General features: G+C 56.0%; 2 protein-coding genes across 2 annotated transcripts in view; both read right to left on the bottom strand.

Annotated features, from left to right (window-relative positions):
• Window positions 1-1,435: 1,435 nt before the first annotated feature.
• On the bottom strand, window positions 1,436-6,007 carry CA3H20orf204 (chromosome A3 C20orf204 homolog). The gene is made up of 4 exons (XM_086702769.1): window positions 3,870-6,007; window positions 2,164-2,424; window positions 1,919-2,074; window positions 1,436-1,780 (listed from the first exon to the last, which is right to left on the bottom strand). The coding sequence occupies exons 1-4, from the start codon at window positions 3,870-3,872 to the stop codon at window positions 1,619-1,621; spliced, it is 582 nt and encodes a 193-aa protein (XP_086558895.1). The 5' UTR covers window positions 3,873-6,007; the 3' UTR covers window positions 1,436-1,618.
• A 136-nt stretch (window positions 6,008-6,143) lies between these two features.
• The window catches only part of PRPF6 (pre-mRNA processing factor 6), a 47,982-nt gene continuing 29,495 nt past the window's right edge, over window positions 6,144-24,630 (bottom strand). Inside the window, exons 12-21 of the mRNA XM_086702753.1 lie at window positions 21,375-21,497; window positions 16,430-16,551; window positions 14,624-14,762; window positions 12,730-12,849; window positions 11,996-12,172; window positions 11,390-11,523; window positions 10,569-10,660; window positions 9,201-9,315; window positions 7,054-7,180; window positions 6,144-6,426 (exon numbers count right to left, since the gene is read on the bottom strand). Of these exons, the coding sequence (XP_086558879.1) occupies window positions 6,274-6,426; window positions 7,054-7,180; window positions 9,201-9,315; window positions 10,569-10,660; window positions 11,390-11,523; window positions 11,996-12,172; window positions 12,730-12,849; window positions 14,624-14,762; window positions 16,430-16,551; window positions 21,375-21,497 (1,302 nt within the window). The 3' untranslated portion in view covers window positions 6,144-6,273. The remainder of the gene's footprint in view (window positions 6,427-7,053; window positions 7,181-9,200; window positions 9,316-10,568; window positions 10,661-11,389; window positions 11,524-11,995; window positions 12,173-12,729; window positions 12,850-14,623; window positions 14,763-16,429; window positions 16,552-21,374; window positions 21,498-24,630) is intronic.

Raw genomic sequence — 24,630 nt, 5'->3', positions numbered from 1 at the left:
AGAGTTAGGCTCCAGGAGGGCCACCCGCAAGTGGGGAGCTCTTCCGGGCAGGGGGAGGGCAAGACACACATGCACAGACCCCAAGGGACCCCATGCACAGACACACGCCCCCGCACGCACAGGAGAGTGCACGCGCAGCTGTGTGCACATTCTCACGGGCAACCCCTCAGCACACCTGTGCGCGTGCTCACCACACATACACACTACCAGATGGGCTCTGACAGGAGCGTCCAGGGAGGAAGAATGGGGTCAGAGTACAAGAGCACCTTGCCCCTTCCTGTGGTCATGGTCCAGGACTCAGGGATCGTGTCCCTAGGACTCTGAGGCCTGTGCTCCCCCTCCTACCTGCCCCCTCCACCCAGGACAGCCTGACTGCTCTCCACTGCAGGAAGGGGGTGCTGACAGATGGGTGGAATGGCCCACCACACTGCAGGCGGTCCCCGCATCGCCACAACAGGGCCCCCAGGGCAGCTGCACGCTGTGGCCCGCGCACAGGGCACACACGGGGTGTAGCCACGCTCAAGGCGCTTCCTGGCTGTGCCTCGGTCTCATCTACCAAACAGGGACAACAGGCCCTGCTGCACACGTACAGCGGGGTGCTGGGCCAGGGGCTGGTTCTCATTCTGTGCTAATGCTGACTGCCCCACCATGAAGGCCTTTCTGTATCCCCTCCCTGTCTGTTCTGCCAGGGTACCCCAGAGGCAAGGCCTGCTCTGGGGTCTCCTTGGTCCATCCACCTGTCAGAAAGGAGTATGTGAGGTGGAGCCCAACAGGCACCCTTGTTGGCCAGGTGCTCTGCGGGCTTTTCCACTCCTCCACAGACTATGATTGGGGAGGGGGTCACAGACACCTGGCTACCTATGCAGCTGTGGGCAGGGGAGTTCAGGATCAGGACCCTCTCCCTGGCAAGCAAACATACGGTCCCAGAGCACAAGACAGCGGATCCCTGACCAGCCTGTCCAGGCCCACAGAGGGGGCCGTGGCCACCCCTCCCAGGGCCGCAGGAAATGGCCTGGCCCCACTTGCAGCCAGGGCCAGCGACTCTGGCTTCCCTTCAGGCCCGTTTCCTTTATCCGGTTGTTTTGCTCTGAGTTCACAAAGCTCAGCCTTCCCTTCCCCTCCATTTCCACCCCTTCCCCCATTCCAGAGAGGAGCAGGACGGAAACCGGACATTTCAGGGCCCGATAGAGCCCCTCCCCATCCACCCCCCCAAGCCTAGGGGAGTCCCATCCAGCGTCCCCACTCGCCCCCTGCTGCCTGAGACTGGGAGCGCAGCTGGAAGGTGGGGGGTGGGGTGGGGGCCGGCCTCGTCCAGGTGTGGCGGGTAGTCCTGGTTCCCCTACCAAGCGGCCTGCTGCCCCCAGCGCCCGCTCCTGGCCCAGGCCCAGATCCAGGGGTGGTGGGCCCCACCCCAGCAGGCGAAGAGAAGACCAGACCGCAGCACCAGCAGTTTATTGAGTCCTGGCTAGGTGCCTGGAGCATGTCCAGGGCCATGACAAGGAGGGGCCTGGGCCCAGGAGTAAGCCAACAAGAGGGAGAGGAGGCAGTCGTCACCAAATGAAGCTCGTTCCCAGGCCCCGCGGCCCCGATAGCTCTTCTCTGGCCTGCGCAGGACGCGCTAGGAGTCCTCGGAGGCTGCTGCACGCAGCGCGAAGAGCTTCTCCCAGCAGGTGGCGACGGTGTCCAGGACACGCAGGAGGAGCCGCCTCCGGCTGCGGCTGCGGCTGCGGCTGCGGCGACTCCGAGGAGGGTGCCTCTTGGGCCACCGGCTCCTCCTCCGCTGTCAGGGGCAGAAAGGTCAGCGAGTGACCACGGTCTCTGCGCCCTCCCCTCCCCCTCCCAGATGGGGACACCGCGGGACGGTGGGAGGCTCAGGGGACCTGTGGAAGGGGAGGGACCCGGGTCTGGCCCCACACACCTGGCGCATCATCCAGCAGTGGCGCTGCATCACTGCTTCGGTGCGCAGGGCTACAGTCCACGCGGCTTTCTCCAGTGCCCCGCGGCGGTGGCCCCGGGCCACTACCCTGCGCAGGGTCCGACCCAGGGACGCAATGGACAGCAGGATATCGTGCTCCTGGGAAAGGAAGGGAGGAAATTGGGGGCTGAGGAGAGGAGCTCAACAGGGAGGCCCCGGAGGGGAACAGCGTGAGTCTCCCCCCATACCTTCTGGGCACCGCAGGAAGCTCCCACCCGATCCCGATCCCGCCATCCGAGGACTGCAGCTCCAGTCAGGTTTTTCTGGATGAAATGGAGGTGTCGGGAGCCTGGCCCGACCTGCCTCACAGCAGCCTGCAGGTCCTCAAAGATGACCACACGGTAGTGGCGGAGCACGTCAGGGATGCTGCAGGTGCGGAGCCCTGCCTGACCCGGTGCGAGCCCCAGCAGAGCCAGCAGGAGCGCCCAGAGTGCAGGCTTGGGAGGCACCTGGAAGGGACACGGGGTCAGGGTGGGGTGCCCAGGCGGGCAGAGGAGACCTGCCCTACAGCAACCCCTCAGGCCATTTGCTTCGGACGGCCCCCTACCACAGCCACCAGGGACTCTCTGAACTACAGTAGAAAATGAAAGGTCACTGTGCCATTCATCACCCAAGCATGGGTCTAGCAGGACAAATCCCTTCCTGTTTCAAGTCTGAGGGAAGGATAGTAGGCCTGCGAACCAGAAAGCTCAATGCTTGATGCATAGATTGGCGGGCTGGAGGATGGCCAGGGGTGAGGGTGAGGGTGGGGGGAGGCGGGCTGGGAAGGCAGGCCCACTAAGCCCTGAGGGGCCAAGAAGGAGACAGAGGGCTCCAGAGCAGGAACTCTGTGCTCTGTGTGCATGGGAACTAGGGGCTCACAAGACTGGAGGGCAGGGCTGACCCCTAGGTCTAGGGGTCCAGCGGGAAACACTACCTGCCGGTATGGCTACACCCCTGGCTATCCCCTAACTCAACCCCACACCTCCCAGACATCAGTCCCCACCAGACAGCCAGGCTCTCTCCTCCTGATGAGCACCTCCTGATCCCCAGAACGTTGCTCACCTCTGGGTCCCCAGAGCAGGGGCAGAACTAACCCACCCCCACAGCCATGGGAAATGGGGTGCCCTTGCACCTCCAGCCCAACCAGGACAGGGGTGAGGGCTCAGAGCTCAAGGCCACACCCCTCTGAGGAGGGGGGGAAGTCTTGGGGAATCCCCCAGAGGCAAGGGAGAAAGGGGCCACATTGTGCCCCACCAGGCATCCCTTTCACAAGCCTCCCCCTCCAGAAGGGGCTGGCTTGGGGAGAAACCCACCACCACCCTCCCCCTAGAAGCCCAAACATCAAAGAGAAAGACCGGCTAGTTCCCAAACAGCGACTGGAAAATTAATCATGTGAACCCAGCGAGACGCAGGACTCGACTCGGCTTCCCAGCCCTGGGAGGGGAGCCTGACCGAGCTGGAGACCTGGGGTGCAGCGCTGGCAGGAGGAGTGGGTGCCTTTAGCTGTGGCCCCTCCTCAAATCTGCCCCCAGGCATGCTGGGGGTGGGGTCAGAGGTCACAGCAAGAACAAGAGCTGTGGGTGTGGAGAGCCGTCCACATGGGGGAGATTGGCTGCCCAGCTCTAGGAAGGCCTGCCTGTCCCCCACCCCAGCCAGTGAGAACCGAGCAGCCCTGGCACCGCCGGGCAGACCCCCTCCCTTCTCCACCCCCCCCACCCCCCCCCCCCCCCGCCGGAAGGACAGGCAAGAGCACCCAGGGCCAGGCCTGCCAGGCCCTCCAGGCCAAGGTGACGGGAACCAAGGGAGGTTTCCCAGTAGGGGACAGATGCTCAAGCAGCCTCCCCTGGACTATGCTCGGTCCCAAACCCTCGACCAGAGTAAGCCCCCTCCCCACTGGCCCCACACTGCTCACCATGGGCCTCTGAGGGTGAGGCCCTCCCTCACTCCTGCCAGTGGGCCTTGCACATGATCCTGGGTCCTCAGGTAGGGAGTGTGGCTGCCACTCCAAGTCCTGCTCCAAGCCTGGCCAACAGGCTTCCCAGGACAGGACACAGCAGGGAAGGCTGGCGGCAGGCAGACAAGGCTTTTGAAGTTGGCTCCTCTGAGCAGAGGAGGGAGGGAGCGGGAGGGAGGCCCCACAACCCCAGCCCTACCCCCTCCCTCTCCCCACCTCCTATCCAATTGCTTCTTCAATTAACCTGACCCTGGAGCCCGGCAGCTGCGGGCTCTCTTCCCATCCAGCGGGTCTTGGATTGAGCCATTGGCCCAAGAAGGTCTGTACTGTCGAGGGGGGGGTGGGGTGGGGTGTCCAGCGAGCAATGCTGGGCCCGCTGGGGTAGGGGAGACAGAAGAGGCCAGGGGCCTGTCTGCACCCTCCACTGGGGCCTTCCTCAGCGGTCAGCAGGTGCTGCCTCTCCCAGGAACCCGGCTGCCAGCAGAACCAGGTGGGCTGGACCTAACTCACCACAGCCACCAGCCCCCACACCCTGATGTCCCCGGCGGGGGGGGGGGGGGGGTCCTGCCCCAGCTGGTCCTGGTGAGGGGCTTCCCAGGCTTCTCCTACTGCTCATCCCTCCTGGGCCGAGGGGATCTTTCGCTGGGGGAGGTCACGGCCACTCGCCCAAACAGGCTCTCAACCCTGCAAGCACCACCTCAGAACAAGGGCAGTGTGCAGAACCCGACTTGCCTTGAGCTGGAGCTCAAGAAATCCTAGCTGGAGACAAGCTGAGGTACATCTGTCCCAGGGAGAAAAGTCGTTTAACCACCTCAAAGCAAACAACCCCCACGCAAAGGAGGAGATATCCACACTGGATGATCCAGGTGCTCTGGAACATTCCAAGGGCTCTGCAGAAGGCCGCACCCGACACTGAGCTCAGAAATGTGTCCAGGAGAAGCCACATCCAACTCAGAGCACAGAAGGCTGCCAGCAGCCCCTGTGACTACAGCCAAGTCACCGTTCCTCCCTGGGCCTCGGTTTCTAGGTCTGTACAGGAATAGGCTGGCTTTCAACCTCCTAAAACTCCACGAGTATCTCTTTGATGTGATAAATGTACCGGGCCGGATCCCTCCCGCCTCCTCCATGAGACAGAAGGAAACCCCAAAGACCCTGTGAACCTCCCTGCTCTGCTCCTCAGGCCTGGCCCACCTCAAGTGAGAAGCAGAAGCAGCATTTCCAGATTCACAGTCTGGGAGTAGGATCCAGGCCACGGGGGTGGTCCCTCCCCTGCTCTGGGATGGCAGTGTCCTTGTGGCTCCCAGAACACCAGAGGCGGACCCAGCAGGGCCTGACTCTCTAGGCACAGCTGCCCGTGCCTCAGGTGCTGACATCGAGGCATGTGTTCCCCAATCTTGGCTGCCTTGAGGGGGCTGAGCCGTGGGTCAACGACTGATCCCCACAACAGTCTCCTCATTGGTGTCACCAGGAACCAAGAGGCACCAAGCAACCTGTCTGGAATCTTCTCTAACATGAGCGTGTGGGAACGGCTGCCAGCTACTCCCCTCATCACCATACGTAACAAGTAGCATCTCCTCTCCTTGGCCCACAGCCTCTGGACAACCCACGACCTCTGGCCAGATGTCTGCAGCCATGGCTGACACACCCCTTCGAAGAGAATCTGCTGGTTTCCAGTTGAACACACACACAGGGGTCCAAAGTATGAGGAAGTCCTTTATCCTCACACAGCATAAACAGTGCAAATATGCTAAGTCTCCCAGGTTATGCATTTTTCAATCCAGAGATGAGGACTTACAGGTGCTTTAGAACAAAATTGATTATACATTATTGATTATAAAAATAATGCCATGAGCAAATATGAGAAAAGCTCTTACCGGTAACATTTCTTTCCGACACACACCCGAGGGGCCTCCCCGTGAGCCCCTAGCAACACACTTGGGAGCCACTTTAGGAAGTTGGGCCCGCTGTCTGCACTCACGCAGGACGGTCACTTACCCTGGCAGGCAGACCTGGGAGATGCCCGGGGGAGCCCCAGCTGTTCCCAGAACGTGCACCGCCCCTCCCTTCCCACAGAATCTCAGGGGGTCCCACGGCTTCCCCTGCAGGGTTCAGGCTGTCTCCAAGAGCCCTAGTGAGCCCAGGACGCGGCCTGAGAGCACACGGGGGCAGCCAAAGCACCTACGGGAAGGCAGGGGAGAATGGCGCAGACAAAACCAGCAGGTCACCAACCCCGACAGGCTATCTGGAAAACCTTTAATTAAAGAGCAGGATGGGTGGCTCAGGGCCCCTTCCACCCCCTTGTCACTACCACACGCTCCTCTACGCGCTGTCCTGAGGGCCGCCCCCTACAGGCACCGGAGGGTCAGAAGGTGTTCTTGATGTGGGCTGCCACCAGCACTAGGATCTCCCCAATCTTCCTCTGCCAGTTGGCGATGTCCTTGGACACAGCACACCACAGCTCCCCGTGCCGTGGCTCCGCGTTCTCACAGCGCCTCCTCACCTCCTCCCGCTGCTCCTGGGCAAGGACCACAGGGCACTTGAGACGGGGCTCCTCCCAGGCTGCCCCTCACACGCGCCCCACCACGCTTGCCCGGCCCCACGGCCCTGGACCTGGAGGGCAGGGGGACACAAGTGGTGTCTGAGGTGCCCCGCTGCAGCACTGATGGCACGCAGGTGCTGAGCCCAGTCGAGACCAAGTGTGTGCCTCACACAAGTACCCCGAGCAGCTTCCCAGACCCCATGGGGCACGGCTTCCACTTCCCATGGGGACTCCAGGACAGCTGTGACAACACTAAGCATTGTGTGTGTGGGGGGGGGGGGGGGGGGGATGCTGCTGCCCAGGCCCCCCCAGGCTCATGTCCAGTAGGACAGAACTCGCCCAGGCAGGACAATCATCAGGGCTTGAATCCCATCCCCATTTCTACTGTGACCCCACGCCCCAGTCACCAACCAACTCATCAGAGATGCTAACAGACCACTTAAAATCACCCAAACATCTACATTTCAGGTTAAGAGGCTAAAGGCTGTAACGAGAAAGCAGACGCAGAAGCAAATACTGTCAGGAGGGACCCCTGTGCCTCTCCCCTCCACCCACCCATTGCCCAGAGGTGGGGGTGGAGAGCAACAGGCAGCCACACCTCACCTCTGTGCCATGCTGCAGCTCAAACTTGTAGAAGAACGCCCAGGCGTCCCCCAGGTCCGAGTCGATCTTCACCGTGCGGTGGAACCACTCCCTGGCCTTGGTGATCTTCCGCTCACTCCAGAACAGCCTGTCCGCAAGCAAAAGTTCAGGGACCCAGCGTAAGTGGCCACGTCTGATGGTGCCTGAGGGGTGGTGGGGAGCCAGCTCTGGCAACATCAGGTCGATCCTCTCCCTGGCGAGCCCCTGAGCTCCCAACAGGAGAGCTGAGGAATGGGGCCTGGCTACCTGGGTATCGCTCCCACCACTAACCTGCAACTGTCCTTCAAGGGTCTAATCAGACTGTTTCTTAAAAAAGTCCACACAGAGCAAGAATTTCGAACTCCTTTAAGTTATTAGTTTCCTCTGGGTAAGATACAAGAAGATGAAAGGAAACCTTACAAAAAGTTAAGACTTTGATTAGGGAAAGTTCAGTGAAGTCAGCTCCTCAATAGATTCCTTCTGGAGCATCTGCCCCACGATGCAGTCCCTGGCAGGGACCCAGCCAGCATGGATAAGCTGGGCCTCGGCTCAGCACCAGAACTCGGGCCCACAGCAGACGCAGACACCTGCAAACCAGGCCCACGCTGGAAGCTTCAAGCGAGGACACCAGAAACCCACTGACGGACCTGTGAGCACCCTCCCCCACACGTCAGGGAAGGCGGAAGGCAAGAGGGGGGAAGGACACTGGGGCAGCACTCTTTGACAGCTGAGACCCTGAGTGGCTTCCACCATCCACCCAGTCCCGGTGTCCTCTGTGGCCACAGGCACAAAAGCAGACCACCACACCACTGACAAGCCATTCAGGGCGGCTGTGTGGGCTGGTCTCAGTTACAAAACGGAGTAATTTCATGCTCTGATAGCTTGATTGTTTTTTAAGCCCTGTGGTATTCTTAATTGCTGGGTGTTAGATAAACTATGACTTAAAGAGCACAAACTCAGATAGCAGGTTCACAGGACACGAACCTGGGAACAGCAAGGAGTGACTTATTTGCTTTAGCAAAGCCTTTTATGAGGTTTTACGGCTGCCCTATCAGAGCATCAAACAGAGCAGCCCTTCTGGGAGGCGGAAGCCCAGGGCAGAAGGGGGCCCCGGGCGGGCCCAAGCCGGGCCTCAGGAGCCGGAGGGAAGCCTCCACGTGCAGCGTCCTCAGCCTCAAAGCAGCTGGAGGGGAGGTGCCCCGGAGGACCTGAGGAAGTGGGGCCGACACCACCTGCGCATGCCTCGGGATGGGCCAGACTCCCGCTTGGGCAGCAACAGCACGCAGGGGCTCCTGGGCACATATGCCACCTCCGCAAGGGGAGGCCTGAGCAGCAGTCCCGGGAGCCCAGCCAAGGCTCCTTCTGATGCCCCCCACCGCAAACGCGGTCACCTCCCGGCCTCCTCTGAGCATACGCAGCCCCTACCCTGCTCGCAGGCCCCCCACGCGTCGGCCGTAACCTCACTTAATCTTGCCGAGGCCCCGAACTCCCTCCCACACCTCCCACACCGCAGGCCACCCCAGGGAGCCTCTGACCCAGCACCCAACGTATGAGCTGATGGTGTGAGGTCACTCGCTGACCTCCTGTTGCCCTTGAGACCATGCAACCCAAAGGAAAGATGGTCTCTGGCATGGCCATCTCCACACCTGCAGGCACACTGATTGGGCCTGACTGATGGACCCTGGATTGTCCCCAAGGTCACCAAGGTGAAAGTGTCTGCTTTCTCACGATAACACGAGAAAGATAATTTCCTTGCTTATAGCCCTTTGAGCCAAAGGAGCCTTGCTTACTAAATTCCATGTGGACCAATGTCAGCAAGTTTGTCTCTGTCTTTCGACATAGGACACGTGTACGTGTAAACCAAGAAGTGCCCAGACTGAGAGCAGTCCCGTCAGAAGGAGCCCAGGACAGAGGGAAGGAGGGCGGGGCTCAGAGGAAGCAGCCTATCTGTGGGTCAGGGGCAGCGCAGACCATTGGGACAGCACCTATCCGCATGGCCTCTGCCTGGAGATGTGCCTGCCTTGGGTCAAAGCAGAAGTGCTTCATTGTGGAATGCTGGTGGCCAAGGACCCTAATAGATCCCATCAGGTCCCGAAGGGTCAGCAACCCCACAAGGGCCCCTCACTCACTTGGCCACAGCCAGGAGCACGTGGGGGTCGTGCTCACACTTCTTCAGGGCGTCGACACTCTTGGTCTTCCTCTGGGGCCTTGCCTCAAGAAAAATGGCTTCAGACCACAGAACACCTAAAATTCAGACACAAGGATGCCACAACTCAGACCCCCACCTCTGCTTTCAGACACGGCCCATCTGTGCATAGGCTGCCCCGAGATGGGCCTGCCAACATTCTAACCCAGGGTGTCCTCAGACCATGGCTACGGCCTCCCACATGTCTGGGGGAGAGCCGCAAAGGCTGCACTGACCACCTGCCCCACAGCAGCTCTGATGGCACAGGCCAGACAAAGTTCTGGCAATGACTAGGTAGGCAGTACCCAAAACCTCCAAGGTTCACTCCCACTGACTCCATAATTTCATATCTAAGGATTACAACAAAAAAATCAGAAATACTAACAAAGATTCAAATTGACCAATAGGTGCATCGTAGATTTCTGGTATATATCTACACAGGCACTTTCAACTTTAAAACAAGTCCCGGGGCGCCCGGGCAGCTCAGTCAGTTAAGCGTCCGACTCTTGATTTCAGCTCAGGTCGTGATCTCACGGTTTGTGGGTTCGAGCCCTACGTCGGGCTCTGCAATGACAGTGTGGAGCCTGCCTGAGATTCTCTCTCTCTCCCTCTTGCTCTCTGCCTCTCCCCCACTTGCTCTCTCTCTCTCTGTCTCTCTCTGTCTCTCAAAACAAGGGACAACACTAAACACACAGGACTTGGGTTTTGTGCAAGAACACAAGTTATGACAATACAAATAAGTCAAAAGTGACTTAAAGGTGAGTTTTAATATATATATATATATATATATATATTTTTTTACCCCAAATCTGTTCACAGTGCATGTATGTTTAAACACAAAGTGGGGTGCCTGGGTGGCGCCGTCGGTTAAGCGTCCGACTTCAGCCAGGTCACGATCTCGCTGTCCGTGAGTTCGAGCCCCGCGTCAGGCTCTGGGCTGATGGCTCAGAGCCTGGAGCCTGTTTCCGATTCTGTGTCTCCCTCTCTCTCTGCCCCTCCCCCGTTCATGTTCTGTCTCTCTCTGTCCCAAAAATAAATAAACGTCGGAAAAAAAAAAAAAATAAAAAAAAAATAAATGCAAAGTAAGATAACAGAAGTTAAGTTTCAGAAGAAAAAGTAATGGTAGTGAACCAGAACACGAAGTCAAACCCACAACAACTGGGACTGGGGATTTAGTTCAAATGTCTGAAAGATCAGGTGCAGCTGAAACTCCGACAAACAAAACACTTTAATAGGGTATCTGAACCCCGAGACCCACTCCCCCAGGAACTGCTGCTGCCTGGCAAGTCTGGGAAGCCGGGAAGTCCCTTACCGGAGTTGGGGCACTCCTGGAGCGCCTTGGCCATGAGCGTGTTGGCGATGTTCTTCAGCCCTGCGCGGTACTCCAGCCTGACAGACTCCAACCTGAGGAGAGAGGCCCAAAGGACAAGTCAGACCCCATCCACTGAAGCCCAATGGCAAGCCTAACAGTTCTCGAAGCTCCTGGGAAGCCACCGTGGCCAGAGCCACCTGCCCTGCCAAGCACAGCTCGTCCACCAGAGACGCAAGGCACTCGTGCCCACCCCGCCATCAGGCCTGCCAGCAGCCACCCTAGCCGAGGCCTGGACCCTGACATCATGTAGGCACAAGCAGACGTGGAGGGCGAGGGCATGCTGGTGCTCCCAGGATGGCTGGGCACCACAGCGGCGGCATCCAGGACCTGCCCAACTCTCTGGGGTCTCCTTTGGCAACAGCTACTCTGCAGCCCTGCGACGCTGTTTCCTACAGACAGAATGCCATCCTCGCCTGACAACTTCCTGTTCACCCTTAAAGCCCTGTCCAAATGCCACCTCCGCTGTGGGATGCACTTCCTCGGCCTCATCCACCCCTGATCCCCCATCGTTAGCTCCTGGCTCCCCTGGGCGCCTTCTACTAGAGCACGAATGAAACTGCACCCCACTATGTGCAGGCCTGTTTGTAAATGGAGCCCATCCGAGCTGGACCGTCCCAAGACAGGGACTGTGCTTCCTCCCAGCCAGCACCTGCCACCCTTCTCACGGAGCCTGAGCTGGAAACGCTGCACAAATGAGTCTGCACGAGCGACTGAGGGAGCACAGCCCCTCTGAGGGGTGCACCCGGCTCGCCGGGACTCACCACAGGCCAGGGTTCTTTGGGTTCTTCAGGCGAGACTTCTCCAAAATGGCCCGAGCGCGGGTCAGCTGCCCAACCTTCTCCTCCAGCCGAGAAAGCAAAAGCCATAGAGGGGTGGAGTGGGGACATTTTTTCAACTGCAGCAACAAAGAAGAGAGGGATTGGCTGGTGTCAGGGAGGGGCTGTGACAGCTGTGGCAGGCTCCTGGGCCGGGAGTCAGGGATGCCTATGTCCACAGCCACCTGCCCATTTCAGGTCTGGGTGTGGGGTTTCACGTGCACGGCAGTGCTGTGTACAAGCGTATGTTTACTACGTGGCTGTGCACACATGCATGCGTGTGGGGCGCACACACGGCCGCCTGTACGTTAACTGTGCTATAACCTGCACTTGACTGAATGTGGGGCACACAGCTCTGTGGAAGGAAAAACACGGGTCTGAGTGAGGGGACCAGGGTCTGGCCCTGCTACCATGCTACCAGCTGGGGCCCAAGTGAATCACTGCCCGCTGGGCCTCCAATTCCTGAGCAAGGCGAGGCGTAATGACACCCTGAGGCCAGGCGTCCAGTCTCCAAGAGTCAGCTCGTAGCTGCAGCCAGGGGCACCAGCTCACCCCCTGGCTGTAGGCTTCCCGAGCCTTCTCCACCAACTCCTCCTGCTCCTCGATCTGCCCCTTCATCATCCACAGCTTAGGGAAGTCCTCATAGTGCTTCAGGGCCTCCTCACACAGCTCCTGGGCAGCCACAATGTTCCCCAGCACCCACTCCAGCTTCACAGACTTCATGAACACCTGCAAGACAACCAGACACGTTGTTAAGCAGCCCCTGCTCCCGCCCTGACCACCTGTCTGGACGGCACGGCGACGTCTAGCGCTGTGCCCTGGAAGGACAGCACCTTCACAATACACGCTTTACACTACAGCTCCCCTTAAATGCCACTCATCCTGCTGTGTTTTATGGACCTCTGTAAGCTGTTTCACATCCTTTGGAACAAGGTGGGCGTCGAAAACCACAAATACGGGGCGCCTAGGTGGCTCAGTTGGTTGAGCGTCCGACTTTGACTCAGGTCATGATCTCACAGCTCGTGGGTTCGAGCCCCGTGTTGGGCTCTGTGCTGACAGCTCGGAGCCTGGAGCCTGCTTCCGATTCTGTGCCTCCCTCTCTGTCCCAACCCACTCGCGTTCTGTCTCTGTCTCTCTCAAAAATAAATAAACATCAAAAACACAAATACACCCCGCAGTCAAGTATGAACCAATAAGCCAAGAGTACCACAGCTTTAGGTGGCACCTCGCACCTTCCGGACACCACAGGCCCCAGGGACCCAGTATGGCCCCGACGCCCCGCTCACCCGGGCGGTGGGTGCGCTGCTCCGCGCCTTGGCCAGTAGCCGCCGGGCACGCTCGTACTCATTGTTCTCGGATTCCAGCTTCACAGCGGCCAGCCAGATCTCCTCGCTGTTGGGGTTGGCCTGGAGGGAGAGATGGGATCAGAACAAAGTGGCCAGGGCTAGATTATACTTAATCAAGAGCAGCTAGCCTGGGCACCAGGCCGGGCCTCACTCTGCTGCAGGGCAGTCTGATTCCAGGGCTAACAGATGACAGAGCAGGGTCCAGCCCAAGAGTGCTGACCCACCTGAAAACCAGCCAGCCCATTTTCTAGGCACTCAGGCAACACCCCCAGCAGCTGGAGAGCCGTCTTCTCCAGGACCCGCCCTGAGCTGCAGCCAGGGGCACTGGCTCACCCCCTGGTTGCAGGCTTCCCTGAGTGGCCTCTCAAAGCCGGAACGGCTCGCTCACGTTCTACCCCTGTGGATCTGCCATACCCAACCCTGTTCCCAAGCCTGGTGACAAGGGACTGGCCATCTCGGTGTGTCTGTGTGAGCAGGAAAGAATGATGCCCAGGGCATCACTGATGGCGTGGAAGGCTCCCAAGGGCTAGGACTGGGCCACGTACCAACCAGAATCCAGCAGACACACGGGTGCCACACTCGCGGCCTTCTGAAAGCACACTCGCCTGGCTGCGTCACAGACCTCATCAACAGCCCCAGAGTGACCAGCAGGGAAAGGAGAGGGCACCTGGAGGGTGGTGCTGGGGACTGGCAGCGGTGCCCAGGCAGATGGCGGGAGAATGCGGTGATGGCTCAGACAGAAGGAGCGTCCTGAACATGTGACTGTCCTCCAACGGACAGGAAAAACCAAAAGGCCAGATACCAGCCAGGCTCCTCTCGTGGCATTTACTCAGGGAAGGACAAACTTAATTACGCTAGTCAGGGTTACAACAACACACTGATGTTTACACAGCACTCAACAGTTTATAAACATGGCTGCTACGAGCACTGAATAACATGAGAAGTGTTGAATCGCTGTACTGCACACTTCCCAAAACTAACATAACACCGTGGGGGGGCACCTGGGGGGCTCAGTTGGTTACGTGTCCGACTTTGGTTCAGGTCATGGTCTCGCGGTTTGCGGGTTTGAGCCCCATGTTGGGCTCTGTGCTGACAGCTCGGAGCCTGGAGCCTGCTTTGGATCCTGTGTCTACCCCTCTCTCTGCCCCTCCTACGCTAATGTTCTGTCTCTCTCTGTCTCTCAATAATAAATAAACATTTAAAAAAACCCAAAACCCAAAAACCAAAAACACCGTGGGTTAGCTCTGCTGGAACGAAAGTTAAAACACATTAAGCATGCTAACTGCTAACCGCACGCTGCCCGGGTCATGACACCAGCCCAAAGAGAAGCTTGGCTAGGTGTAGCCGTCTGAATGTAATCCCAACCACCTAAGGGCCCAGCAGCACCAGGAGGCCCACGAGTGGCCTCTGTGCGCATCCTGTGTTCAGAGTACAGGGACGGAACAATCCAATTCTCACATGTGCTCTCCTGTGAGAAATGGCTGTATCTGGCTACTGCTCCACTCACCTGGGGAATGTCGCCTGCTTGCCCCATGCTCTGTGTTCTGGAATATTTGGCCCATGGTTACACTGAATGGCCATGACCAAGAGGTAGGTCTGCCAGCTGGCCATTCTCCTACTCTTGGGCCCCCTCAGGACCCCAGCTGCCCATAGAGCAGCCAAGTCTGGTGCGTCAGGACCAACTCACTTCTCCTCTCTCAGGTCAGCTCCCGTCAATGAGCAGGGGGAGGGCTCAAGGGCACATGCACGCTGCAGCCCTCGGGCCTCGACAGGCACTGAGGTGGGGGTTCAAGTGCACACGCCCCCTGGCAGCCCAGCGGACCCCTCAACCCACCTGGAAGGCCAGAGCCAGGATGCTCCTTGCCGCAGGCACATCCCCCGCCAGCCACTTGGACTTGGCGCCCATAAGCCACAGCACCTCCGCTTTGGGGCAATGGGCCACAGCCCTCTGCAGGAGTGCCTCCAAGGACTCCCTGAAAGACAGAGGGCCACAGTCACCACCAGAGCATGCAGGGTGCTCACAGCGTCAGCCTGGGTGCTGAAAAGACAGTTACTGCTCCAAAGTTCGGTGCTATAAATGATTTACCAAATTTTACGATGGGGAGAGTGTGGGGAAATCTTTTCTCTTCATAAAGGTTCTAAAATCAACTACCGAGGAGGGTGCTACAAAGCATGCATTGTTAAATAGCTAAGCCTGATGGAGGAACTTCTCAAGGGACCCTTTCATAGCCATGGGTCCTGAGGGGAGTGACAACTTCACAGTCTGGGTGACAGGAGAGCTCTTTTCATCTTTAACCACAGATCTGCTGATAAAGATTATGACCCAGAATCTGTTCTCTGGCATCCAAAGAAATGGTCTTATTGGAAGAAACTTCTTTTGGTCACTACCGAGCAAGAATACCGCCAGCCTGGGTATCAGGTGGGAAGCCCCCAACCCTCAGGCGGCCACCACCCCTGTTGCACCGCCTGGCACACAAGCTCTCTGGGCCTCGGCAGCAAGACGAAGGACTCACTCTGTGTGGAGAGAAGCCCAAGAGAGTCTGCAGCATGCTTCCCAGATGACACCAGAGCCAGGACCCCAGACCCTGAGCCCCTCGTGCCATTCCATGCCACGAGTCAGCCGGACAGGAAGGGTGCCAGAGCCGGGGAGGGGGCTACCCCACACCCAGGGCCCAAGAGGAGCAGTGCCAATGAGGCACGTCCACAGACCACACCCAGCAGGAGAGGCCCTGCTCCGGACTTGGGACTGTCACGGGTGAACTTGTACAGAGTGAGCCAGCACGGTCATCTCAAAGCAGCCTCAGATGAGTCCACTCCAAAACACTAAACCAGATGGTGAGAGTGGGGAGGAGACAAAAGCCTCAGCAACACACATGGGAAAACACCCTGACCAGACTGAGATTCAACAATGCCAGGAAAGGAAAGAGAAAGGGGCTGGATGCTCCCAGCAAAAGCCCCGCTGGAATGAGCAAGGCCTGTCCCCCCGCCCCAGCACAGGAAAGAGCAGCGGAGGGCCTGGATGGAGAGTGCACAACATGAGGCCGATACCCTGGAGAGGCACCCCTTGAACACCAGAAATTGCAACACCTAATTCAATCAGCAGTTACAGCCAATAAGGCAGACCCAAAAGGTTTTTTCAATTAAAGAATACAATTAGAGAAAATTGTCAAGGACCTCCTCAGAGCACAAAAACTAGCCTAAACCCAAAGTCAGCAGAGCTTAAATGAAAACCATGCCTGCCTGGGCCCAGATGCCGCACCGCCCACACTGCTAAATCCAGTGCTGGCACAGACGTGGAGCTTTAGAACCCTGCCTCGCCCCAGGCACCCTTGGGCCACCAGGCGTCTGCCAACGCAGCTGTAGGCACTTCTGCAGAAATGCCCTCAGCGTCTCAGTTTCTCAACTATAAAAGAGTGATAATCCTATCTGGTACAGAAGGAGCCATAAAGACAGATCTCAAAGTCTCAAGTGCAGTAGAAGATTCTGTCCCTCATTGCAGAGGACTGGATCTCAAGTTTAGGTCCTTGCCCACCTATGGGGAGGGGAGGTTTCAACTCAGCTCTGCCTGACCTGGAGTCAGAAGGCCAATGGGCACACGGAGTGGAGCGCGCCACCAGGCACCTGGGGCCCAAGCACATACCTGGTGCCGTGGTTCTTCTCGAAGTACGCGGCTCTCAGCCACACACTCTTCTTGCTGGGGAACACTTGCAGAGCGTAGGCATAGATAGCTCGCGCACACTCCAGGGCATTGTGGGCCACACACTAGAGCAGAAAGATAAGGGTGAGAGTGGGCAGCCCAGCCCTGGCCTCAGAGCAGGAGGCACGACGGCCCGTCTGCTCAGAAGCACACCATGGGAAACACGACCCGGGAGAGCGAAACCCCAGGAGGATGGGGAGTGAAACACACGGGGCCCGGCCTGGGGCTGTCTGCCAGCCCTCATACACAGCAGGAGCTGGTGCAGGGGAACAGCAGCCGCCAGCAGCAGGGGAGAGCTGACCACACACCACACATGTTGGTTCCTCTCTGAACTCAGGGTTAAGTGTATGTTCTCCCTTATAAAAGCCATGCTCGTTAGAAACCTGTAAAACACAGATGAGCACAAAGAGAAAGAAAGCATCTATCCACCTGAATGGCTGTGAACGGGTGTGGGCTCTGATGCGGGGAACAGAAAAACTCTGGAGTCTGAGACCGTGGCGATGGCCGCACAACACCGTGAGTGTGCTAGACGCCATGGAATCACACGCTTCCAAGTGGCAAGGATGGCAAACTTTATGATATGTGTATTTTACCACAATAAAAAATGTAGCTTACGGGGCACCTGGGTGGCTCAGTTGGTTAAGCATCCGACTCTTGAGTTTGGCTCAGATCATGATCTCACGAGTTCGTGAGATCGAGTCCCATGTTCAGGCTCCGCACTCACAGTGTGAAGCCCGCTTGGGGTTCTCTCTCTCCACCCCTCCCTCACAGACAGAGAGCACTGTCTCTCAAAGATAAATGATAAATGAACTTGAAAGAAAAGAAAAGAAAAGAAAAGAAAAGAAAAGAAAAGAAAAGAAAAGAAAAGAAAAGAAAAGAAAAGAGAAAGGAAGGAAGGAAGGAAGGAAGAAAAACAAGTTTTTTTTTAAATGTTTTATTTATTTTTGAGAGAGAGAGAGAGAGGGAGAGGGAGAGAGGGAGAGAGAAAGCTAGGGAGGGGCACAGAGAGAGGGAGACACAGAATCTGAAGCAGGCTCCAGGCTCTGAGCTGTCAGCACAGAGCCTGACACGGGACTTGAACTCACGAATCGTGAGATCATGACCTGAGCCAAAGTCAGACGCTGAACTGACTGAGCCACCCAGGTGCCCTAGCTTTCCTTCTTAAAAAAAAAAAAAAAAAAATGCAGCTTAAAAAAGAGAAAGAAAGAACCCATCCACTCAAACAGAACTTCCATAAACACTTGCTGCTACTTTCTCTGGATGTTTTTTTTCCTTATTGAAGAATGACTTTAGGGGGGCCTGGGTGGCTCAGTCGGTTAGGCATCTGACTTCGGCTCAGGTCATGATCTCATGGTTCGTGGGTTTGAGCCCCACGTCAGGCTCTGTGCTGACAGCTTGGATCCTGGAGCCTGCTTTGCAATCTGTGTCTCCCTCTCTCTCTGCCCCTTCCCCACTCATGCTCTGTCTCTCTCTCTCTGTCTCTCTCTCTCTCTCTCGCTCTCAAACATAAATAAGCATTGAAAAAAAAAAGAAAAAGACAGAAAGAATGACTTTATTCCCTGGTTGGAATCAAGCAACACAAGAAAGCCAGTCGCTCTGTGAAAGCCATCTCTTGAGAAGGTCACGAGCCAGGGACGCTCACTGGAACGGGCTGACCCAGGGGAAAGGCCAGTGCCCCCCATACTCAACACCAGATGCTCACGGACCACCTGAGAAACGTGCCACCCTAAACACTCTGCACACGCAGGAAGCGTTCTCATACCAAGAAAGGGTTTTGTATTCTGAGGTAAGTGAAAAGCCACTAGGAACTGTGTCGGAAACAAAGTTTTGCAGCAACGATCATCAAAATGTCACGGATGGAACCAGACAGGCACCTCACAGAGCCAGCCAAGGCCACTTCCCAGACTGACAGCTGCATTCTCCAAGAGAATGGCTATAACCCTCCTGTTGCACAAAGACCACCATGTGGAAATGGGTGTGGAGTTAGAAAACAGGGATGCAGCTTCGACCTCCTTGTTCAGACTGGGTTCCTTCTTGGTCACGTGGCCTCAATCTGACTCAAGCACCACAGAAACCAAGAAGGGCCCCGCCTCGGGCGTGTCCTGACCAGTAGTGACTGAAAAAGTGACAGAAGATGCCAAATGAGGATTAGACCCCATACAAACTGGTCTGTACTCTTTGTGACTTTTGACCAAGGTCCTGGAGGCCGGTTACAAAGACTTTCGGGCATCCGTGGCCCCACTGGATCAAGTGACAGCCCACCAGGGGTCTCAGGTGTGGGTGAGCCAGGCAGGGCCCCGTGGGGTGGGAGTATTACGAAAACACTTCGCTCTTCTGAGCACAGAGACTTGAGCTCTTACTCCAGAATTGCACAGCTTTGTGAAAGACAGCCGTGTTGTTCTACGACACGTGCAAGAGACAATAAAAAAGAAAAAGAAAATCTGAAATGGTTCGTGGGCTTCTGCTCCCACAATCTGTCATCCATAGGGCAAGGTCTATCCCCCCTCTGCTCCTCCCCTCGCCAGGCCTCCTATGCTGTCAAAGCAATAAGGAAAATAAAATGAAGTGAAGTGTTTAACTCCATATGCAAAATAAAAAGGGGCTCGACAACAAGAAACTAGGATTCTTTGGCATATTTGGGAATTTCCTTTCGATACAGACACTGAGCATATTTGTTACTCTTTATACTTCTTTGCGTCTTAAATGTTACATAATGAAAAGCTTTTAACACCCATCATGGTTGGCCTGTGTCTCGACTCGCCTAAAGAACCAAGGTATATTTGGTGTGCACTAGACCATCGGCAGGCCACAGGCCCCTGGAAGTGCATGGCATGGCCAGCACCTGTGCCCTGGGTCATAGCACATGTGGCGCTCAAGAGGTTATGTGAGCTCCACACCGGTGATGCCATCAGGGGCTATAATCTCCCAGAATGGAGTAGGGATCCTTGGCCTCTCCTAACAGAAAGAAACAAATACCCACGTGAATAAGGGAAAGGTCATTACTGTAGAATTCCAACTAATAAACTCTAATAAAATACAGAAGAAATGGTGTTGAGAAAAGCACTATTTGGCACCTGGGGGGCTCCGTCAGTTAAGTGTCTGACTTCGGCTCAGGTCATGATCTCACAGTTTGTGAGTTCGAGCCCCACGTTGGGCTCTGTGAGAACACCTCAGAGCCTGGAGCCTGCTTTGAATTCTGTCTCCTGGTCTCTCTGCCACTCTCCCGTTCATGCTCTGACTCTCTCTCAAAAATAAACATTAAGTAAAGAAAAGAAAAGAAAAGAAAAGAAAAGAAAAGAAAAGAAAAGAAAAGAAAAGAAAAGAAAAGAAAAGAAAGAAGGAAGGAAGGAAGGAAGGAAGGAAGGAAGGAAGGAAGGAAGGAAGGAAGGAAGGAAAGAAAAGCACTATTTGGCAAATACCATAGTAACTGATACAGGACAAAAACATCATTAATGGGCCTGCAAACTAGTAGGTCAAAGTTTGGCAAGAAACAGGATGTTTAATCTCAGAGTGCCTCCCCACAAGGCACTTATTAATTAGAAAGGAGAAAAAGAGTAACCTTCCAGTGGAGAAACCTGATGGATGCCACTTGAGCTGCTCAGAGTTGAATGGGCACAGGCACCTACCAACACAACCTGCCAGGACACAACATCCCACAAAGATGCAGAACCCCAACCCCAACCCCAATGTGGGGACACATCATGGAGACGCAAATCAGGGGGCCACAAAGTCACAAAGTCAATCAGGGGGCCAGAAGTCAGACTCCTGAAAAACGACGACAGACCAAAGCCCTCTCTAGACTATCAGGGCCACGGAAACCTGAGGCTGTGACCGGGGGCGGCTGCTGCACCAGAACCAGCTGTGTTTTTCCTTCCTGTGAAAGGGACACTTAGGGAGGCAACTGGTGGAATTTGGCCTGCAAATTACATAATGGCACTGTGTCAACATTATTTCCTCATTTTGATAGCTATGTTGTGACTGTGTAAGAAAACATCGTCTTTTAAAGAAACGCTGCAGTACTTGGAAGAAAGGGGCCGTGACCTCTGCAATTTACTCGCAACTATTCAGAAGAAACAGTAAGGGGTGTGTGTGCATGTGTGTGCACGTGTGAGTGGAATGGGAAAGGCAAATGTGGTGAAACAGTCAAATTCGGAGGAATCTGGGTGAAGGGCATATAAGAGGCCTTCATACAGTTTGCAACATCTGTAAATCTAAAATTATTTCAAAATAAGCTAAAAAAAAAAAAAAAAAAGAGAGAGCCACCTTTAAGGCACTGAATACCTAAAATACATGCTGATTTTGACCCCATGCTCTCTTCTCTGGAAGCCTATTCCAAGGAAATAATTTCAAAGTAGGCAAAAGCTTCGTATACAAAATGCCTTCTGAAGTGCAACTTATAAAAGAACCCAGGGGGTAGATGTGGGGAGGTAAAAAACAGCTGAGAGAGCTCTGTGGGCTCCCACTCTGCTGGCTCCTGGTCCACAGCACACAGTCAGCCCACACAGAGCACAGAGCACTGCAGATCAGGAGGTCTGCAAGGAGTGGCTCTCCAGGTAAACCTGGGTTAGGAGAACTCTGTACTCCTTACAGCTACAACTATGTTTAAGCAAGTCAGCAGATCAGGGGCCCCTGGGTGGCTCTGACTCTTGAAAATCTTGATCTTGGCTCAGGTCATGATCTTGCACGTTGTGGGTTCGAGCCCCACGTCGGGCTCTGTGATGACAGCATGGAGCCTGCCTGGGATTCTCTCTCCTCTCTCTCCGACCCTCCAGCTCACGCATGCTCTCTCTCAAAATAAATACATTTTAAAAAATCAGCAGATCAAGAAGACTTTCACATCTGCAGCTAGTTCCCCACAGGTGCTTCAGGCCCACGTAGCCGGACTTACACTGTCAGCATCTTCCATCCAGGTGTGCTTCCGATCTTCCTCCTCGATCCCAATGCCAATCACAGCACGCATGACGGCCTGGCAGGTGGCCACACTCCCAGCCTTGTCACACTCCTCAGCATCCTGCAAGAGGGACACAAAACTATAGTCCAGAGCTGCAGGTGCCCGACAGGGGCACGCTACACCCACATGAAGAGGACGGACAGCCCCTGCACTGCAGGTCGGTGCGCACCCAAGGCGCTGATGCCCATCGAGCCCTCCTGCAGCCCACCCGGCAAGGTAACCCTCCCTTCCACCCAGCAGATGAATGCTTGACAAATACCTAAGGACTTAACAAGGCTGCACCTAGGCACTCCCAAGCACTGCACAAGCAGCTCTGTGTGCACAGCACTGTGGGAGACAGCTCAGTGGCCACACGAGGCTCTGCATGGAACACACTTCCAAAGTAGTAAGAACCAAGACAAGCTCACAAACATTTGCATCTGTTGGTCTAGAACTCAGGATTCAAAATGGACAAAAGGAGGAAATACTCTAACTGGATCCCAGGGCCTTGCAGGCCACAGCAAGAGCTCTGGGTTTTACTGCTGTGAGGCAGGCAGGCACCAGAGGTTTTTTTTTTTTTTAATTTTTTTTTTTTTCAACGTTTATTTATTTTGGGGACAGAGAGAGACAGAGCATGAACGGGGGAGGGGCAGAGAGAGAGGGAGACACAGAATCGGAAACAGGCTCCAGGCTCTGAGCCATCAGCCCAGAGCCTGACGCGGGGCTCGAACTCACGGACCGCGAGATCGTGACCTGGCTGAAGTCGGACGCTTAACCGACTGCGCCACCCAGGCGCCCCAGAGGTTTTTAAACTAGAGGAGGAGTCACATAATCAGTCTCATTTTAAAAGGACAGCCCTAACCACTGTGTGGAGCATTAGCAGGGAAACACAACAGGACACACTGCCATGTCTGGGGGAAGCTGTGGTCTGGCCAAGGACTGCCACAAATGGGTGACAAGGTGCACCCGGACCAGGGACAGACGGCAAGACAGGCCACCCGGACCAGGGACAGACGGCAAGGCAGGCCACCCGGACCAGGGAGAGATGGGAAGGTAGGCTCAAACTGCTTGCCGGACAAGGGGTGTGAGGAAAAGGAGTCAGCAGTGACTCACGAGGCATTAAATGCTGGTGCTTCATACTGAGGTGAGCAAGGCTGAGGACTAGCACGTTTTGTGGGCAAACCAGGAGATGCACCCTGGACACATCAGGCCCTGGTACTGTCCCATGTCGCTGGGGGACGCAGGGCAGCAGGGGTGCAATCCAGGATGTGGGGAGCACCCAGAGCAGAGTCCACATTTGGGGGTTCCTGTCCTGTAAGTGCCATTCTTGCTTGGCAATGTGGCGAGACGAGACCCTCGCAGAAGCACAGACAAGTCTCAGAAAGGGGCTGAGGGCCAAACCACCAAGCGATTTAGAGGAGAGAAGGAGAGGGGCGCCTGGGTGGCTCAGTCGGTTAAGCGGCCGACTTCGGCTCAGGTCACGATCTCGCGGTCCGTGAGTTCGGGCCCCGCGTCGGGCTCTGTGCCGACAGCTCAGAGCCTGGAGCCTGTTTCAGATTCTGTGTCTCCCTCTCGCTGACCCTCCCCTGTTCATGCTCTGTCTCTCTCTGTCTCAAAAATAAATAAAACGTTAAAAAAAAATTAAGGAAAAAAAAAAGAGGAGAGAAGGAGAACCAGCAAAGGAGGGGAAGTGGCACCAGCAGGACGAAAGGAAGAGCATGTGACTACACGCAGACACTGTTCGAGGGCATGGCTGGTGGAGGCAGGCCTGTCGCAGAGGCTCCTGAGGTGTCCAGCGGGGCCCGGGGTCAGGGCCGGGACTGGGTTCCACAAAGGATGGGAAGTAGGAAGTAAGAAGGCAAGGAGAAAACCCGTTCGGCAGAGTCTGGTGCTTGGTAAATGGTGACTTTGCTCAGAGGGCAAAACCCCTCAGCCGTAACCCTCTTTGCAGGACACCACAAAGACACGTTTTATGTGCTAGCCTTAAGAAGACCAGGCAAGACTCGTGTGCTTTCAGATCCCTTCATCACATTCAAACAGAAGCAAACAGAAGCAAAACACAAATTTTGAGGAAAGCTTATTTCTTACTTAATTTTAAATGTTTACTTACTTTTGAGAGAGAAAGAGAGAAAGAGCATGAGCAGGGGAGGGGCAGAGGGGCAGACGGGAGAGAGAGGACCCCAAGCAGGCTCCAAGCTGCCAGCACAGAGCCCAACACGGGGCTCGAACACACAAACCGTGAGATCATGACCTGAGCTGAAATCAAGAGTCTGACGCTTAACTGACTGAGCCACCCAGGTGCCCCAAATTTTGAGGAAAATTTTAAAAACTTCTAGCTCGTGCTGTGTATTTTTCTGCACAAAGCCAGTGTCTTAATGGAGGGTTTACAGGAAGCTGGTCTGAGAACCAGCAAGGAGACAGGACACCTACCATCCCCTCTTGCAGTAATCCTTCCTGACAAGATGGAAACACGGGCTGGCAGAAGAAACGGGACTCACTGTGGCCAAGCCAGTGTGCCCCAAAAGGGGGGTTAGGAATGGTAATTGACGTGCGTGGGCATTTCCGGGGGCACAGGGCGCTCGCCTCCACTCTGTGCAAAACGGGGCTCCAGGGAGACCTAGAAGGCAGAGAGCTGGAGCAGGTAAGGCCTGCCAGGTGCACAGTCAGCCTCCAAAAAGCCCTCAGAGAACCAGAGAAGCTGCTGACTGAGCCGGAACCCCCCTGCCCCCGCTCCTGAGACAACGAGAAATCCAGACAACACCTGTGAAGCAGCCGTTGTCAAGACGCTGGACACGGGTAACAAAGGGCTGTGAGGACTGAGACGCAGAAGCAGTCAAGGGGAGCCCCATGTTAGCCCAGCTCACCGCCTGGAGAGTTTCCAGGCCGCAGAACAGGGAGGGGGACCCAGGTGGGAACGCTGGAGGAGGCGGTGCTGAGCCCTAGAAGATGAAGAAGCATACAGTACACAGGATCAAGTACAAGAGAAGAAAAGTGCAGTGGAGAGACAACCCTGGCGATGTGCTCTGCAGAGAGCCACCTGGGGGTCTTCACTGAGCACCAAACAAAGCATGAGTGTTTGAAAAGAACCATCCACAATGGTTAGAGCACTCCTCAGAGCTCACATGGGGCCAGGAACAGTGCCTCTTTCCATGGCCAGACCGGAAACCCCCGAGAGACACAGGTCACTGGGCACAGTGCACAGAGAGGGCTCACC

Source organism: Puma concolor, chromosome A3 (assembly GCF_028749965.1).
Source record: "Puma concolor isolate L17-30 chromosome A3, mPumCon1.1.hap2, whole genome shotgun sequence".
NCBI lineage: Eukaryota > Metazoa > Chordata > Mammalia > Carnivora > Felidae > Puma > Puma concolor.
Note: the sequence above shows the minus strand (reverse complement) of the source record. Positions and strands in the feature narration are given on the sequence as shown.